The sequence below is a fragment of the Drosophila subpulchrella genome, chromosome X (genome assembly GCF_014743375.2).
Source record: "Drosophila subpulchrella strain 33 F10 #4 breed RU33 chromosome X, RU_Dsub_v1.1 Primary Assembly, whole genome shotgun sequence".
NCBI classification, from domain to species: Eukaryota; Metazoa; Arthropoda; class Insecta; order Diptera; family Drosophilidae; genus Drosophila; species Drosophila subpulchrella.
In genome coordinates, this window is record NC_050613.1 from 12,565,726 (window position 1) to 12,582,936 (window position 17,211).

Below are 17,211 nucleotides of genomic sequence, written 5' to 3' on the forward strand. Positions count from 1 at the left end.
AGTTTATTAAGTGAATAGCTATATAACTTACAAAGAAAAGAAATCGACATAAGGATCAATTTGATCAATTTATTAAGTATTTGAGGTTAAAAAGCGTAATAGCGTCTTAGATTACTCTGGGAAATAGACAGAAATATTCGAATAGAAAAACACAGCATAAGAAAAGATGGGAAACATATCAAAGTGATATATCCCGTGTCCAGATAAAATTGATACCGAATTTCATCAAAATTATCATCATATCTTATCAATGTTGTCTCTCTGCACAAATACACTGTAGATATTTTATGTGACACAAAAAAGAAAATAAAAATTTACTAATATCATACCAACTGGCTATTTTTATTATTTTAGTCATTTCATGATCACTTTTGAGTACCACGTCACTCTGCAAAACAATCAAAGCACCACTTCGCACGCCCTAAAAAACAAACCGATCGCAATTTCCATGTGATGTTGCCATTTCAGTGGCCCACAAAACTTGCACTTGACATTATTGCGATTGCTGGAAAACAAACGATTATTATGACAAACTGTTTCGGTCCAATCTGCGTTGGTTTCTCTTAGTTGGAATTGTTTGGATTGGATGGGATGGGATTGGATTGGATTGGATGGGGGGCATTAATCATGGGCGAGAGCTTGGGGCATTTACATGGACATCGGCCTGGGTAAAACGCAAAATTTGCATTGCAATTTTATTCTTGATTTAATCAAGTGCCGTGGCACAAACGCCAATTTAACTACCCACACACACAGGGCAATGAGAATGCCGTCAGACGTTGCGTATACGTAATGCCCGACTAAATAATGCCCGTGTGCCTTTCGTTTGTGTGGCACCATGGGATTATGGAATGGTGTGAGCTTAGCGCGTAGTTTGCACCCGCCAGCCGAGTCACCGAGATGTACCATCTGGAGAAGATCTGGGTCCTGCTGTGCCTGGCCCTCGTGGGCGTCCTTGGCTTCGGCCAGTTCCACATGAAGCACTACCAGCTGCAACGCAACTACAACACGCAGGAGGATTCCGGGGAGAACGACAACAGTGTACTGCGTGAGTGTTCGAAAATATATTATAAGTTAAACAAGGTCAATCGAAGTATAACTCTTTTTATGATCTCAATCAAAATCGTCATCTAATTGTCAGCCCTAAAATTCAGAACTGATTTATACTTTCGTATATAAATAAGGAACTGAAATTTAAAAAATGATATTTAAAGTATTTATGTAATAACCTCAATTGTTGGTATTCTTCGCATATTATAATCTGTTACTTAACATTTCTGAACAGTAACAAAGACTCCTCAAATTCAACCTAATACATATTATATAATACTTTACAGTGTGTAATATTTTTACATGCAGGCGCTGTTTTATAGTGTTTTATAATTATGGTAGGGCTTTTTTAATAGTAACTTAAATTAAGACAGGAAAAAGTCTTTCCAACTTAGGATTATGAAACGGTAAATCGAACTCCAAGACGAAGAACATATTTTTAAATTTATTAAAAATATAATAATACATATGTATTATAATATGTGTTGTATCAACTTTAATAAAACACCAATTAATGAGGTACTTGGGTATTTCATTTTTTAGATTTTGAAGTACCCATACAATTTTGATTGGTGATTCCAAAATATTACAAATACTAATACCATTTTCACCACTTTTCTAACAGGAACCTTTCGCCGCTGCATGTGGGAGCAGTCGAAGTTTCTGCCCCGCCGCCTGGTTTTGCTGAGCCTGTGCTCGAATCTCTTCTGCGAGAACAACCACATAATGCCCCGCTCCAGGTCTATTTTCGTAGTGGAAAAAATGTCTAGGCCGAATGAGTAGTTGACCAATGCAATTCTATATATAAATAGCTCAGCATGTGCACTCCCCCCAGCATCCATTCCCAAGCATGCCCATGTAAATAAGTCCCATTCCGAACCCATGAAAAGCCCCCTTGATAGAACCTGAACTAATGCCCCGTCGCCCGGCTTGGTACCGGTTTTGTGTCTCCTCCAGCTGCCTGGACATCCTGCCCGACGAGTGCGAGCAGGGCGATGAGGAGGAGCTGATGTACAAGCCCTTCCCCGACTGCTGCCCGGTTTACTGTAACCTGAAGCGTCGGATGCAGCGCCTGCGCACCATGCACTTCCGACATCGCCTGCTGCGCAACAAACAGGACGGCTCCGCGGGATCCGCCGGTGGTGGATCCACCGGTGGTGACGGCCCCAACAACTCACTCCTCAGCGAGTTCGTCTACAATAACTACTAGGCCAAACAAGGACGACGCGAGCGACATTCCAGCAAATCAAATTATTCTGCGATTTGTGAACTGGTCATCTTGTACTTCTGCCGACAAAAGGAGTCATCCGGTCATCCCGACACTGAGCGGAAAACGGATCCAATCCTTGGATTTTATTAAACTCAATCTCAACAAATAGGCAATAATGTAGGATATAATATACATATATACGGGGATGCCATACGAATTGCGAGGGCTTAAAATCAATATTAAATGTAATTGTAGGAGCCCAAAAGTATGCAGTGAATAAGAATAGTCGACATTCTGAGTAAGAAAATATATTGTTGCATACTTTTAGACACCTTTAAAAGTGATATCAAAACCCTGGTGCTTTGTATGGCACCCTAGATAACCTACATATATCAAACTTGAAGTAAATAATAAAATAAGTGTGAGATAATGTTAACTTGATTTCCTTAATTATAGAGAAAATAGTCACCAAGGAAAAGCACATGATTTGCATTTGGTGGCCTGAGTTTGTATTAATCTGGAAATATTATGAAATATTTTAAATGGAAAAGCTTGTACTTTGAAAACTAAGAGACTTTAAGAGCTGCTCTGTAATTGTAAAGTTTTGTTTTCTGGCTTTTTCACGTGGAATCTGCCGAATCGAAGCTGTCACTCTTTCGGTATTCGTCTAGACAGGCTCTCGAAAGGGTCTGATTGTCCAAGTTGATTGACTTTTATTCTACCGCTGTTCAGAGGCCGTGACCAAGTAGCTGCAGCCCTTTTTTCCCTGGACTCCCCTATTAGGGTTTTTCGGGGTCTCAAGTGCCGTCCTTTTGGAACTTAGATTTCAGGGAGTTGGGGTGTGGGCATGGAGAATATATCCTGCAGCGCTGCTTCCTGTTTTCGCTTATCGTTTTAACACTTTTATGGAGCAGATGCAGCTGCAGAGCTTCGCAGCTCGTGCTTCTGTCTTCATTTTTATCTGCAAACAAGCAATAAATTTTATTTTAATAAGCAACACTTTTGATAGCCAGTGTTGAGCTGAGCTGAGCATTCTCCTCCCAACACCACTTTGCCCACTGTTTGTGCACTTGTTTTGTAGCTTGTCGTTGTCCTGGCAGCCGCTGCCATCCTTGCCTTCCTTATCCTCGCCGCATTCTTGCCGAGGCGCTGCAGTAAATACAAAGGATACTCGGCATCATCGGCTCACCGTTAGCTGCCATAATGTTGTGGTCTAGGGCAGAGGCGTCGAGAAAAGGGGGACTAAGTGTGAAAAACTTGGAGAATTTTATAGATTAATTGAGAAACTATTGATCGATAAGAAATCGGTAAAAAAAATGGAAAATGTTTTAACTTCCTTCAGCAAAAATATATTTTCTCATTTTAATAAAATCAACTTACATAGATTACAAATACATACCTTTAATAATCAATAATATACTAGCCTCAATTCTATTTGGCTTAATGTTACCATTTAGTCGGTGGAAAAGTATTTTTCTTCGAGCATAGTATTCTATATAATATTCTTTTTATACAAAATAATATAGCAATATTGACCAAAAGTATTGTAAGTTGAAAAAAATGGATTCAAAATCAAATTGAATTTGACAAAATGTCTTTAAAGTAAAAATCAGAACAGACCTAATAACTATTAGGGGCTGTCATGCTGAAAATGATTTTTAGGCTTAACTTAAGCTCAAAAGTTATTTATCGATAAGCCAATTGCTTCTGCCTATCGAACACAACTGTACCTTGACTGTCTATTGTTTACACCGAAGAAAAATGAGAGTGAATGGAAGATTGAAACAATTGCGAGCGTCCTTTTGGCTGCCACGTCAATGTCCTTGGCTTTGTGGCAAAACATTACCCCAGATCCAGACCCAGATCCGGAATCCAGACCCAGAGCCGGGTCCTGATAATCCCCATGGACCAGTCGGCCACCCACCTCGCCTCGTTTACTTTGTGTGGCTATAGCCGTTTCCTGGCACTGGGATATACCTCCTGAAACCTCCTCTGCCGCCCATCGTCTTATTTTTTATGTGGCTTTATGCGGCAACATCTCATTGTGCTCCATACGTGTGTGTATGTGTGTTTTAGCTGTGTGTGTGTGTGTGTGTGCGTGGCGCCTTGTCGTCCTTCTTGCAGCCATTGTTGTTGCATCTGCAGATGATGTTGTTGCTTTTTTTACTTTGTTGCACTTTGAAGATTATTGCACAATGCAATTTATATTTATCGTACGCTTTTAGTTCTAGCCGCTTTTTGCTAGATCCCTTCTATGCGACAGGGCTTATGAACTACTGCATAGGGTTTGACCCAAAGTTTTTAGATCTAGAGATTCGTAAACAAAAGTGCTGGTTAGATAGTTGAGAACCCACAAAATTAACCAATTTGTACCAGATGATATAGTGTTATTTTATTATATATTATTATTATTCCAATATTTTTTTAGATCCTAACACCACAAGTTAAAGGTTATTTTAAAATAACTATAATTATAATAATCATAATACCACCAATATTTTTATTTATAAACTAAGATATCTTAGTGATTATGAACTTATCATCGAATTGAAATTTAGAAAGGGTATTTAGGCTTCTTGCTTTATATAGTTTCTTTGATGTTTTTGTTTCATTTATGTCCTTGGTGATGATATACATGGTTGTCTGCTCACATCTACTTTTAAACATATATGTATGTACTTACGGCTGGTGATTTGTGGGGCGTGTCGCAGCCCCTTTGTCGTCATACATACCTGCAGTCGGCAGCGAAAAGTGCAGCTGGGAGCGAGGGTATCTACCTTATCTGCATGTGGCCACATTGTGGATGATTATAAAAACTCAATGCATTCAAAATTGCGTTTTTGTCTTGGCAGAGGCTTCTCAGGGCAGCTGTTCTCTGCTTTTCAAGACAATGGATTTAATGCCCAGATCTGATTGTTAGTTGCCAGCACTTTAAGGCCTCTGACAATTTTACCGACCGAACGTCAATGCGACCTTTGGTGAATCGAGTGAAATGCCAAAATGTCCATTAATTAACATTGGGATGACGAAGTTCTGGTTCTGGTTGAGCTACAGCTACAGCTCCAGCTCCAGCTCCAGTCAATGGACAATTCATCCCAGTGGCGGATTTCAGTTTCTTTGTTTCCCGACTTTTCCAGCTCTTCCTCGGCGCACAATTAGGCGTCGCGGACTTTTCTGGCCTGAACTGAAAACTGTTGAGTTGTTGAAGCACTTTGAGCTTCTCGCTTATTGACATTCTTCAACAAAAAATGGCATAGTTGCAGAAGGAGCAAGGGAGAGAGCACTAAATAACTTTTGAATAAAGTTGAAGTTCGGAATCAATAATGACGAGACAGATTGGCTTTGAATGGGATAGACTTTATTCCACGGCAGTGGCAGTTGATTTTTGTAACAAAACTAAAAGGCAACCTTTGACGTTAGTTTTAAATCATTATTAAAATTAAAATACTTAACTAGTTATATTCGGCTTATCCGTTTTGCCAAAATTTTTCGATTTAGGTACCAACGAGCGGAAACGCTATGGTGGAGTTCCTCGATTAATACCCGTTACTCAGCTAATCAATTTACCTTACTAACTTACGCCATTTTTGGCATGCCAATAGAAACTAAGAAATTAAAATTAATACAAAATTCAATGTCAAAAATGTTTTAGGCGCAACAGGTTTATACTTGTAATAATATAATCAATTGTACAACGAGGTATGGCATGAAATTCCTCATTCTGCCCTTTATTTGCATTATGGCAGCCAAAACACTGATTATTTAGTGCGAAAAAAATGGGATTCAGACTTTAGTCAAATATTCTCTTTTTTGGGATTCAGACCTTAGTCAAAATACAAGATTCCGATCTTAGTCAAAAATTCGATTTTTCTTTCCCGTTTTTCAATCACAGTTTGGCCAAATCAAGTCGTACAGCAAAAAGACGGACTGCTTTGAGCAGCTTGCTAAATATGCTAACGATCTTCATCACTTTAAGGAAAGTTTATTTTTTGGCCAATTTTTGCATTTTTTGAAAGGGGTACATCATCTTTTTTTGCAAAAAATGGAAAAAATTAAACATTTTCAGGTTAGAATGCCAATAGATTGGAAATTAAGCAACGAGTTCAACGAGGTATGACATTCCTCATTCTGACTAGTATTTTTATTATGGCAGCCAAAAAACGGAATTTTTAGGGCGAAAAAATGGCTTCACATTTTCTTCAAAAATACGAGATTCAGATTTTTGTCAAAAATTAGACATTTTTTTCGGTTTTTCTATCGTAGTTTAGCCAAATCAAGTCGTACAGCAAAAAGACCGACTGTTTTGAGCAGCTTGCTAAATATGCTAACGATCCCCATCACTTTAGGGAAAATTTATTTTTTGTCCAATTTTCGCATTTTTTGTAAGGGGTACATCATCTTTTTTTGCGAAAAATGGCAAAAATTAAACATTTTCAGGTTAGAATGCCAATAGATTGGAAATTAAGCAACGAGTTCAACGAGGTATGACATTCCTCATTCTGACTAGTATTTTTGTTATGGCAGCCAAAAAACGGAATTTTTAGGGCGAAAAAATGGCTTCAGATTTTCGTCAAAACAAGAGATTCAGATTTGTTCAAAAATGCGAATTTTTTTTCGGTTTTTCCACCGTAGTTTAGCCAAATCAAGTCGTACAGCAAAAAGACCGACTGTTTTGAGCAGCTTGCTAAATATGCAAACTATCCCTATCACTTTAAGGAAAATTTATTTTTTGACCAATTTTCGCATTTTTTGTAAGGGGTTACATCATCTTTTGAAAACAATGAAAAATTTTCAGGTTAGAATGCCAATAGATTGGAAATTAAGCTACGAGCTCATCGAGGTATGACATTCCTCATTCTGACTTATATTTTTATTATGGCAGCCAAAAAACTGAAATTGTATGGCGAAAAAATAGGACGAGATTTTTCAAAAACACGGTACTCAGATTTTTGTCAAAAATGCGACTTTTCTCCGGTTTTTCAATCGTAGTTTAGCCAAATCAATGCGTACAGACCGACTGTTTTAAACAGTTTGCTTCCGATGCTAACAATCCCCACCGCTTCTAATGAAATTTTATTTTTAGACCAAATTGTTGCATTTTTTAACATTTTATTTCCAAATTTCAAATTGAAAGAGATAATAAATTTCAAAAAAACCGTCCTTTATCAAACTACTTAATAATTCACAAAGTATGCTTTATTTGATGTTTTTATTTTGAGATACATTTTACCCCAAAGGTAAACTCAGTTCATTTACAAATAGCCTTGATGACTAGCAACCCATTTTGATGAGGGCATCGGCTGCTGCCAGTCCCATCTCGTTTTCCGTGGATCCTTCGGGCTCCAAGCACAAGATATCCCTGCTGACTTGGAGCAGCTTTACGACCTCCTTGAGTCGCCGCTGGAACTCCTGTCGTGAGATCTGTCCACTTTGAATGGCCATCTGGGCGAGGACCATAACGGGGGCATGCAGTTCGTACATGATGAGTCCTGTTTTTAGAATATAAATGGTTAATACTATTTCCATGGGAGACGGATGGAGAACCCACCTCTGAGACGTGTTAATCCCGGATCGAGTACATCGACGATTTCTAGGAACTCCCGGCAGTAGCTCTCCTTGCGGGCAATATCCTCGGGCGACATCTGCGGCAGTAAATATCCATCGATCCGGCCGTAGATCTGACACAACGAATACTTTGCCGAGAGCAGGAGGTAGTGGTTCGGTCGCAGGATATCCCGATATCTGCAGGAGTACGATTTTGTTTGGTAATCATGGAGCAAAGAAAATAATGGGAAATATTAATTTTTCGCTTCAGTACTGATTCATATCGTAATCGATATGACAGAGTAAAAGAATTTAATAATGAAAGAATATTAAGAAATAAGCATTTGATCTATAATTTCTTCTTATGCAAAATAGTAAAGCTGTCGAACTCGAATTAGGTGACCATTTTTTCCATTTTGTGATTGATCTGCCGAATCGGGCTAAAATGATTCTTCAAATTAGTTAAGGCATGTAAGATAGGTAAGTGAAGATTATTATTTTTGCCATCAATATTCGCATTTGTTATATTCAGTTGTTGTTTTTTCTTCAATTGATTTACGCACCTAAGGAGAAAATTCTCCAGTCCGGGAATGTCGTGGACATCAATGGACTCCAGGTCATCGTTGATGCGATCTAGCCGGCGCTCCACATCCTCTGCTCCAATTTGATGGGAGCAGCGATCGCAGCTAGTTAGGGTAGGGAAAATGTTAGTATGGAAATCGCTTGGCCTAGGGTTATACATAATATAGCCCATGGGGCCATTTGTTGTCAGTGATGGGTGGGTTCGGGTCTTGAAAACTTAATACCATCTAAGAGACCTATCTATCTATCAAGAAAGTCCATTCAAACAGTTAAAGTCATTTGGTTTTGGGCCTTAATAATATGTTTTCATTGGACAATAATTGTTAAATTTAATGTTTCCAATTATAAAAATAAAATACGCGCAATAAATGAAAAACAAAGCGAAAATATTTAAATTAAAGAAATGAAAGTACTGAAAATCCATATAGTAGATACCAAATTTTTCACAGTTTTGTGTTAAAAATATTAACTTTATCTTATTATTACGAAAGTAAGGGCTAACTATAATACTTGGAATATGGTCTGCGTCCCGCCCATCACTGCCCAACACCAACCACCGATCCATATCGATCACTACTATTACTCACGCCCAGTCGCCGGCCTGCTCCAGGGGATCCACCGCCCGTACCGATCCCGCCCGGCAGGTGGCGCACACGAGGGCGCTGCAGTCGGTGCCCAGTTCACGTGGATCGGCGCAGCGCCGGCAGCGGCACCAGAAGAGCTTGCCCTCGTGCATGAAGGCGCGCCGCTTGAGGGTGCCCTGCAGCGTGTACGCATAGCTGAGCGTCAGCGCTTCCCGCTCGCGCACGCGCCGCGAGGTGCGCAGCAGGATCGCGAAGGACCTGGGGTCGTCCGTGTGCGCCGTGTTGGGGGTGCAGTCGTGCGCGAGCAGGAAGGCGCTCGGATATAGCGTCCGCGCCTTGGCGCCATTCTGGCCGATCTCGAAGCAATTGACGTCCAAGATGCCGCACACCTCGTGCACCTGCTCCGCCTCCAGATCCTCCAGCTGCCATGTGCCGCGCAGCCGCTGCACCACCTTCTCCTCATAGTGCCGCCACAATACGGCATTCTGGCGTCTCTCCTCCGTGTGCGATTCCATGCGGGCGATCAGCGCAAACTGCTCCGGATCGTGCTGGCGCAGCAGGAGGATGCGAACGATCATCACCAGTTCGTAGAGGTCACGCACTTCCGCCGGACCGGCGCGATCCGTCAGCAGTTCGCCGGCGACCGCCCGGCGTTCTCCGTACAGTTGGCATTCGGTTTCAGTGTGACCATGCCTGTGTTTGAGGCCCGAGCACTTGCTGCCGCAGAGTGGCCAGGCGCAGACGGGACAACGGTATTGGTCCGGCTTCAAGGTCACCGGTCGATAGCAGCCCAGGCACACGGGATCACCGCTCACACAGGGCCCAATGGCCAGGGGCTCCTCGCGGATTAGGGTTTCACCAGGCTCCAGCTGACGGCTGGCCACCAGATATCGGCCATATATCTCCGAGTGGGCCACTCGATAGGGCTTATCCTCCTCCGGCGAATGACTGACGGCCTCCTCCTCCTCCTCCTCCGCCTGCTCCTTCGTCGGCTGCTCTTCCTGTTTGTCCCTGGACTGCTGACCCCTTTGGTGTCTGGCTCTGTTGCTGTTCTTGTGGTGATTCTGCGGGGAGCAGGAGCATAAGAGTTGAGAGCACTCATTAGTGGTGGCGTTCGTTGCTAATTGTATTCTAATTGCTGTCCCCTGCTCTCGCTCATTAATCACTGGTTCGGCCCACTGTCACCCACAATGGGCCACTCGCCCAGCCACTTCCCACGCCCACTTTCGACCGTTGTCAACAGCTGGCAATTAAAATGCACTCAGCTGGCCGCAACAGGTGCTCATTTTCACTCAGCTTTCACATCGAAGCTACCCAATCGATTTGTCCTAAATGGACTTGCATCGGGCCGAAATCCTGTGCCGGTTTCGTTTTTCCTTACCACACTTATTAGCCAGCTATTCGAACCTGGGACACCGTTATTGAGTTAAAGACCTGCTTTCTGTTACTACTTAAAAATTTTTTGAATATAAAATCATTGGCCACGTTACCAATAACGTTATATGAAAAGAGATCTCCTCAGTGGGTGCTTATAATTCCCAAATAGTTCTAGCTAAAAATGCATGACCTAGGAGCTATGGTCACTCTATAAATCAGTTGACCGGAAGTTCCCACAGATGTGTGTGTTTGTGGAATGTGTATTTTGGATGCAATGAATCGATATCCTCTTCAGGTATGTACCTTATTTAGGTGTTAAGTAAGTATTTCATAGCAAAAAAGACTTACATCAGAAGTATTTTAATTGGAAATCATTATATAAATTGAGTTATTTGCACAATTTGTTTTTGGTGTGTTGACATTTCTTTGGAAATGCTTCTAAAAAAATTAGCTTTACGACATTTCACAAAAGAGTTTAGTGCGTCTTGTGAAACGTTGCCAAGTTCTACTTTTAGCTCTACAAATGCATTTTATACACATGTAAATTGCTTCATTCCATTCCATGGACCGTTGCCAATGTTTTTGATATCTTAATTTGCTAATATGTATGTAAACTAATGCAAACGTATAGTCCTTTATAAATTAATTCGAAATTCACACGAACCTCTTAACCTTCTCGTTCTTTCACGTTTTTACCAATATTGAACTTTCACTTTCACAATAAATTAATTTATATTGAACTACAAGCACATCAAATGTAATATAATTTTATTAAGACTTGCCTTATTTATATCATTTGGAAAAATAAACTTTTAATCATGTTGTTAATGGACCCAAGACCTACGCAAATAAATCTGTGCATACTTATCGGACAATTAAAAGCATTGGTTGATCCACTTTTAATTGATTAAGTTGGTTTTTATTCCCGGCTAGTGGGTATTATAATATTGTCATGAGTTTGCAACACGTATATATGTATATATAAAACTGCTATAGATCATCTTCCCTAGGCGTGCCAATATAAACAATCTAATCTGTCAGCATTCACAAATATCTTTTTATTTTAGGTAGTATATACATAAGTAGTACATATGACATTTAGCTTAGGGTGAGCTAGTAGAAGTCTGCGCAATATTTTAATATTTATTCTTTTTGGTGGACTATATAGTATAGTACATATAGAAAACTGGAAAATTAGCGACCACTTTTTATAGCTGTAAGAGTGTGCAATCTTCGGCATGCCGAAGTAAGCTTCCATTCTTGTCAAACACATTTAAAAATCCATTTCCAATATTAAAAGGTTGACAAAGCTCTTGCATGAAACTGAATCTGATAACTTCAATGATATTTGATTTAATGGTTTGTCTTCTGTTTATTTTCTGTGGAAATTTCCTTGGCTACCGGCAAAGCATCGATATTATTACCAGGCATTGTAAGTGAGCGCCTAACCGATCAGATAATGATTCATGACCAGCTTGTGTGTGGAAAATCAATTTCCATACTTCTGGCTTCTCTCAACGCCTGCATATCGGATTCATTCATATCCGACTTATTTATAGGCGGCGACTCTTTCGAATATCGCCGAGCACACATTGCGTTCCGTTATAAATAAAACAAAACACAACAATGTGGCATCGGCATCGCACCACCAACCATTTGCCCCACCACCCAACCACCCAGCACAGTGGTTCACTTTCCGATTTCCTTCTCATCACCACAAAAAAAAAACAAAAAAAAAATAATAAGCTGAAAGAAAATAGTTCGGGGAATGGCGAATACTGAGCAGAGAATATCCAAAATAGATTTGTGTTGTTTTGTCGGGTGGTTGTGGCCTTAAAGGAATTTTTATACGACTTGATGGTCTCCCATTGTAGTGCACCACTCGATGGGGGCATAAGGGATGGGAACCTGATCTCGATTGTGGCTCTCCCACATGCATGTACAATCAAGATATTATGGAAACTAGATAGTCTTGAATTTAGACTGCTTTCCAAATATATCATCAAATATATGATTCAAAAGTTATGAAAATGATAAACTTTTTCTTATACCCATTTATATTGGTTACAAAAATATAAAAATTTTTCCGAGTGCATGTAAATGTGCTTTTCATTTCACTGTTACTATTTGCAGTTGTCTGTGTGGTAAATTAATTTTTAATTATGCATCCGCAACGCCCACCAGCCCACCAACCCAAGCCACCCACTGCCACGCCCCCCGCGCTACCTGCGGTGTTTACTTTTTTTCTTCCCGGCATCGCTTTTATTTGTATTTAAATTTGATTTTATTTTAATTTCACCGACGCTGCGCGTTAATTGATTTTAATTGATAATTTTTACGCGGTGCACACGAGTTATTTAAAAGGCCGCTCGCTCGCTTTTTAATAGATATGTTTAACAACTCGTCAATTAATAGTGCCCGTAAATCGCGTCGAATAAATGTGTCAGCAGATTGCAGTGGAGTAAGTGAAAACAAAAAAAAACCACGAGATAAAATAAATAGTAAATGTAAATATATACAAGTTCTGGGCACGCGTTGTTCGAGCCGCGACGCACAAATTGCAACTGTCGAGTTGTCGTCGAACGTCGGACGTCGAAAATCGGGAGACGGCGCTACGCCCAAGTTGTTGGCACACATTCAAATTCAATTTTAACAGACCCGGCCAGCCCACAAGCACACAGATACACACTCACACACACTCGCATGCGGTTGATATATTTTTAAAAATTTATGATATTGAAAACATTTTGGCCACAAGTCCACTGAGAGGCCCGCATCTGATTAAAAGTTCGCGGCACCTCAATGCCACTGTCAAGATGAGTTAAACCACTCATATATATCGCGATCGAGCTCTCATCGTTTATTTCGAATATTTCGAATGGATTTGGGTCCTCTGGCTGGCCAGAAATAAATCAATTTCATTTCAACTGGGAACACACAATTAAGCAAAACTATTAAGCAGCGAGAACGTGGCACAAAATTCAATGAAAGAGAAATATACATATTTTGGTTGATTTTAATTTCTGAAAAATATGAAGAGCTCAAGAATTTTTAATAAAAATATAATACTTGATGGCTTATTTATGCAGCTTCAGCTGTTTCGTTCTAGTTTTTAATTCCCCCCCCCTGCATTTGTATGCTTTATTTAAATTGTTATTAAAACTGCCATTTGGGAATACGTAATCAAACTAATTAATTGAGAGTGTTTTCCTTGTGAGCTTAATTTTGTGATAATTACCACGTTGCATACCATTTGTCAGTTATGAGGTTTCCCTTTAGGTTTTAAGTTACATTAAATGCCCGATGAGCAAAGGGAATAGCTGTGAACTTAGCAGGGCATTATTGTGATGGAAAACCCTTGGTGAATGTGTCCAAGCAGGCTCTATTCGAGCAAGCGCACACGTCTGTCCATTTAATAATTTATTTTTACCTTAAATCTGTCGGAAGTTGTCCAGCCCATATTTGCAAATGTGCATCCCAAGTGTGCCAGTACCTGGATCGATTTGGAGGCTTTTCCACCCACTAATCCCCACCACCCGACCTCTGACCCACCCAACCCCCCAACAATCTCTGTCATATCTGCGGGGCTAAGTTTCAATTCTCTTTAGCCATGAAGTGTCCGGAGCGGAGTCCGATGATAAATAAAATTGCTTTTCAACCAACTCGCCACTATATGGCCAAAATTCTGGCTGTCAGTGGCAACTAAAGCCGACTTAACAAAGTCCCGGCCTGCTTCCTGTTGATATTTCCAAAAATTTTCACAGCCAAATGCTGGCGATTTATGCAATTTTGTTTTTATGGTGTGTCAAATGTGTTCATAGAGTCGTCATCGTTTTATCCATAAACCCCCCCACCCCCCAGAACTCGATTCTCTATGTGCGAGGGCTTTTCAATTAGTTTTGAAACGATGCCGAAGGCCATCTTTTTAGTTGCAGTTGCAATTGATGCTGCTTCTTTTTGCTGCTGCTGATTTTAATTGTTTTTATTGGAATCGCCTGCGGGCATTAGGGAAAACAACTAGACCAGCATCGGAATGATCTAAATTCCGATTGCTCTTTCAGCTCAAATTATGGTTACCCTGCCGATGTAATGCACAAAGATTAATAAAAAAATTATTTGGTTAACTCCCCTGGTTTATAAGAGCTACACAAATTCTTGGGATGTATAAAAATATATTGTAAAAAATTATTAAGAGAAAATAAGAACATTTTTTTTTTAAATAAGTTAAGCAACAATTTTTTAAGTTCGTAAAAAACCAACAACATATTGTCTTAAACCTTAAAAATTGTGGTAAGATCAAAAATTTATTTTTATTATTATTATTATGATTAAAAATGGGATCATTAATTCATGGCTAGTTAAAAAAATGGTTTAAATTTTATAGACCATTTGAAACCGACATAATGTAAACCTTTAACGGCCATTGTGGAAACACTCAATCTAACTATATTGTGAGTATTAATATGTTAATAATGCATTTAAAAATGATGTTTGGATAGGAATTTTTAATGACCAGCATTAGCTGTTCTCTATGCAAGGTTTTTAATTAAGAGCCTACCATTAACCAATAAAAAAATCATCTATGGCAAACAAAATTGATTGAAAAAGTGAAAGGTGAACTGTTTGATAATTACTAAACTTATTTTGCATTATTCGTGTGTATGGGTATTGAAAAGCCAAATTATGTAAACATTTTGCGCCATTTATTTTGCATTTGTTTGCCAAAATTGATTTTGTATAAAATAAAATATTTGCATGAATTAAAGGAAGTGTTTATTTTCGCAGCGGGATTGCCAACTACAAAAGCATTTTATTAGCAAGGAGCAAAGAAAGATAAGTTAACTACATATTATTTACTTAAAATGATAACTTTTCGAGACTTTTCGACTGGAAAATGCATCTTTTGAGAGAGTACCCTTCGTTATTATTCAGGTGGAAAAGGCAGCCGAAAAGTAGGCAATGCTAAATGGCCGCAAGGAATGCATCATGATAGTGTTAGTGTGGGTGTGAGTGTGTGGGTGGGCGTTTGGGCGCCATCTTCCATCGCCGTGCATGTGTATTGGTGACTCTACTGTGCGGAATGACATCAAATTTGCATGTTTTTATGTACATAACCTCGCACGCGTCCGCTTTGTTTATGATCTGGAGCGGAAGCGAGACGCATGTGGCATCCACACGAGGAGGACTCGCTTCGACTGCCTTCTCCCTTCTCCCTTCTCCACCTTTCACCTTCCGCCTCCCCAGGAAACACTTGCCTGGCCCGAAGGCGCGCCAAATGCGCGACACCCAAAAACAAAGTGAGCCCTTCGACAAAGGCGGCCGCATCGGAGGATGCCCAGGACGAAGTGGAAGTGGAAGTGGAAGGAAGGTCCTGGGGCAGAGGCACACGTTTGCCTATGCGGCAAATATTTGCCAGTCAGCTGGGGCTCAAGCCGCTAATACACTCAGAGAAATAGGGGTGATGAGCTCACCACTTAAGACACTGTGTAACTATTAATCTTTTATACTTATGTTAGTAAACATTATTCAAACTTTCTTTTGATTTTATGTGTTGGTTGCAAATACCTAAAAAAAATCATAAGTAGATTAATGTATTATTTTCCTTACTAACATTTGTTATATATTAAGGTCTTAAATATGGAAATATTTTTATATCCTTAGTACATAAGCAAATAATTTTTATTATTGCTCAACTTAAAAATTATAAGAAGAAAAAATTTTTATCTTTTAATCATCTTACCAGTCTCTTCTGGTACCTTGTATTATGATAGCAATTATGATTTTAGATTTCAATATGTAAATTTAAATTAAACTGCTGAAAGAATAATAGAATATTAAATAGTTCTAATGGTATTTTGGTGTGTTTCAGTGGCCTCAATGCATTAATTATAATTTATTTGTTGGAAAACTCTAGGTAAATATTGGTTATTTATTTTAACACAATGATCCAATGTTTATTCACTACTTTATTAATTTTTTATTGCTCTTATTTTTTAAAAACTAAATAACCCTTATTTCATATCAGGTTTATCCTATTTCTTTAAGTGCACTAGGTCTGAAACAGTATATATTGTTGTTGATGACTTTCAGTGTCAGCATAAACGTCACTCCATTCCGGCCAGTTCGCTCCTCGCCCAGTCGCCTTCGAGATCCCTTAAACCTGTGCAAGTATGTCGACCTGAATCCATTGTCTGGTTTGGGCCCAGTAAACTGCACTTCCCAATTTCGCACACACTCAAATGGAAGAACGAAAGTGCCAGGTCCAACATTAAGATGGCTGTAATTGACGGAGGTAAATGCGTTCGCAATTGCATTCACCTTAACATCCAAATTTCAGATGGGCGTTCCGGCTCTTAATCTGGATTTATTTGCCACATGATGCAGTAATGGTTGGTGCTGATTCTCGTCCTAGGGATTCTAATCATTTCCTATAATGACGGGGGCTAGGAACTTGTTTTGATTAAGCCGACCAAATATGAGCTCTTATAATCAGGGTTGTGGTTCAAGTTATGATTCCTCATCAATGATTTCTACTTGTTTACACATAATTCCATATTACAGTGAACTAGCAAGTGTCTGGTTTCATTTTGTAATGGGTATTATGATTTCGAAAAGATATTATTTATATCACATATCTAGGATCTAATTGTTTTAAGAGAGAGAGTTGCTTATCCTTAATAATTGTACGACATTAAGTTATATAATGTTAGGAGCGTGAGAAAAATAGTGTGAAATAGAACGGACAGATTGTAGCACCTTGAGATTGTAATATTCTACAAGATAAATGGTAAGAACTGTAATATCTTTATTACTATTCCAAATGGTTATACCCACTCCAGGATCCTATTTGCTATTTCAGCCTGA

At 39.4% G+C, this 17,211-nt stretch overlaps 2 protein-coding genes across 3 annotated transcripts; one reads left to right on the forward strand and one right to left on the reverse strand.

The window, feature by feature from the left end:
* The first annotated feature begins 852 nt into the window (after window positions 1-852).
* Window positions 853-2,690, forward strand: LOC119556479 (uncharacterized protein CG1552). 2 transcript variants are annotated; one of them, XM_037868731.1, is made up of 3 exons: window positions 853-1,048; window positions 1,676-1,829; window positions 2,008-2,690. In XM_037868731.1, exons 1-3 carry the CDS (start codon window positions 901-903, stop codon window positions 2,258-2,260), a joined length of 555 nt encoding a protein of 184 aa, XP_037724659.1. In that variant the 5' UTR covers window positions 853-900; the 3' UTR covers window positions 2,261-2,690. The 2 variants fall into 2 exon arrangements, with proteins under 2 accessions (XP_037724659.1, XP_037724660.1); XM_037868732.1 differs by having other exon boundaries at window positions 1,676-1,790.
* Window positions 2,691-7,450: 4,760 nt separating this feature from the next.
* Window positions 7,451-12,906, reverse strand: LOC119556911 (SET domain-containing protein SmydA-8). The gene is made up of 5 exons (XM_037869398.1): window positions 12,587-12,906; window positions 8,974-10,034; window positions 8,368-8,490; window positions 7,809-8,002; window positions 7,451-7,749 (listed from the first exon to the last, which is right to left on the reverse strand). The coding sequence occupies exons 1-5, from the start codon at window positions 12,602-12,604 to the stop codon at window positions 7,532-7,534; spliced, it is 1,614 nt and encodes a 537-aa protein (XP_037725326.1). The 5' UTR covers window positions 12,605-12,906; the 3' UTR covers window positions 7,451-7,531.
* Between the last annotated feature and the right edge of the window lie 4,305 nt (window positions 12,907-17,211).

What these genes read in the sequence shown, in the direction of transcription:
- LOC119556479 (XM_037868731.1), top strand. Translation starts at nt 901, where the DNA reads ATGTACCATCTGGAGAAGATCTGGGTCCTGCTGTGCCTGGCCCTCGTG. An exon ending in GAACGACAACAGTGTACTGC is followed by an intron (nt 1,049 to 1,675) that starts GTGAGTGTTCGA and finishes CTTTTCTAACAG; the next exon opens with GAACCTTTCGCCGCTGCATG. An exon ending in AAAATGTCTAGGCCGAATGA is followed by an intron (nt 1,830 to 2,007) that starts GTAGTTGACCAA and finishes TGTCTCCTCCAG; the next exon opens with CTGCCTGGACATCCTGCCCG.
- LOC119556911 (XM_037869398.1), bottom strand. An exon ending in CTGGAGAATTTTCTCCTTAG is followed by an intron (nt 8,003 to 8,367) that starts GTGCGTAAATCA and finishes GTACTCCTGCAG; the next exon opens with ATATCGGGATATCCTGCGAC. An exon ending in GGGATTAACACGTCTCAGAG is followed by an intron (nt 7,750 to 7,808) that starts GTGGGTTCTCCA and finishes TTCTAAAAACAG; the next exon opens with GACTCATCATGTACGAACTG.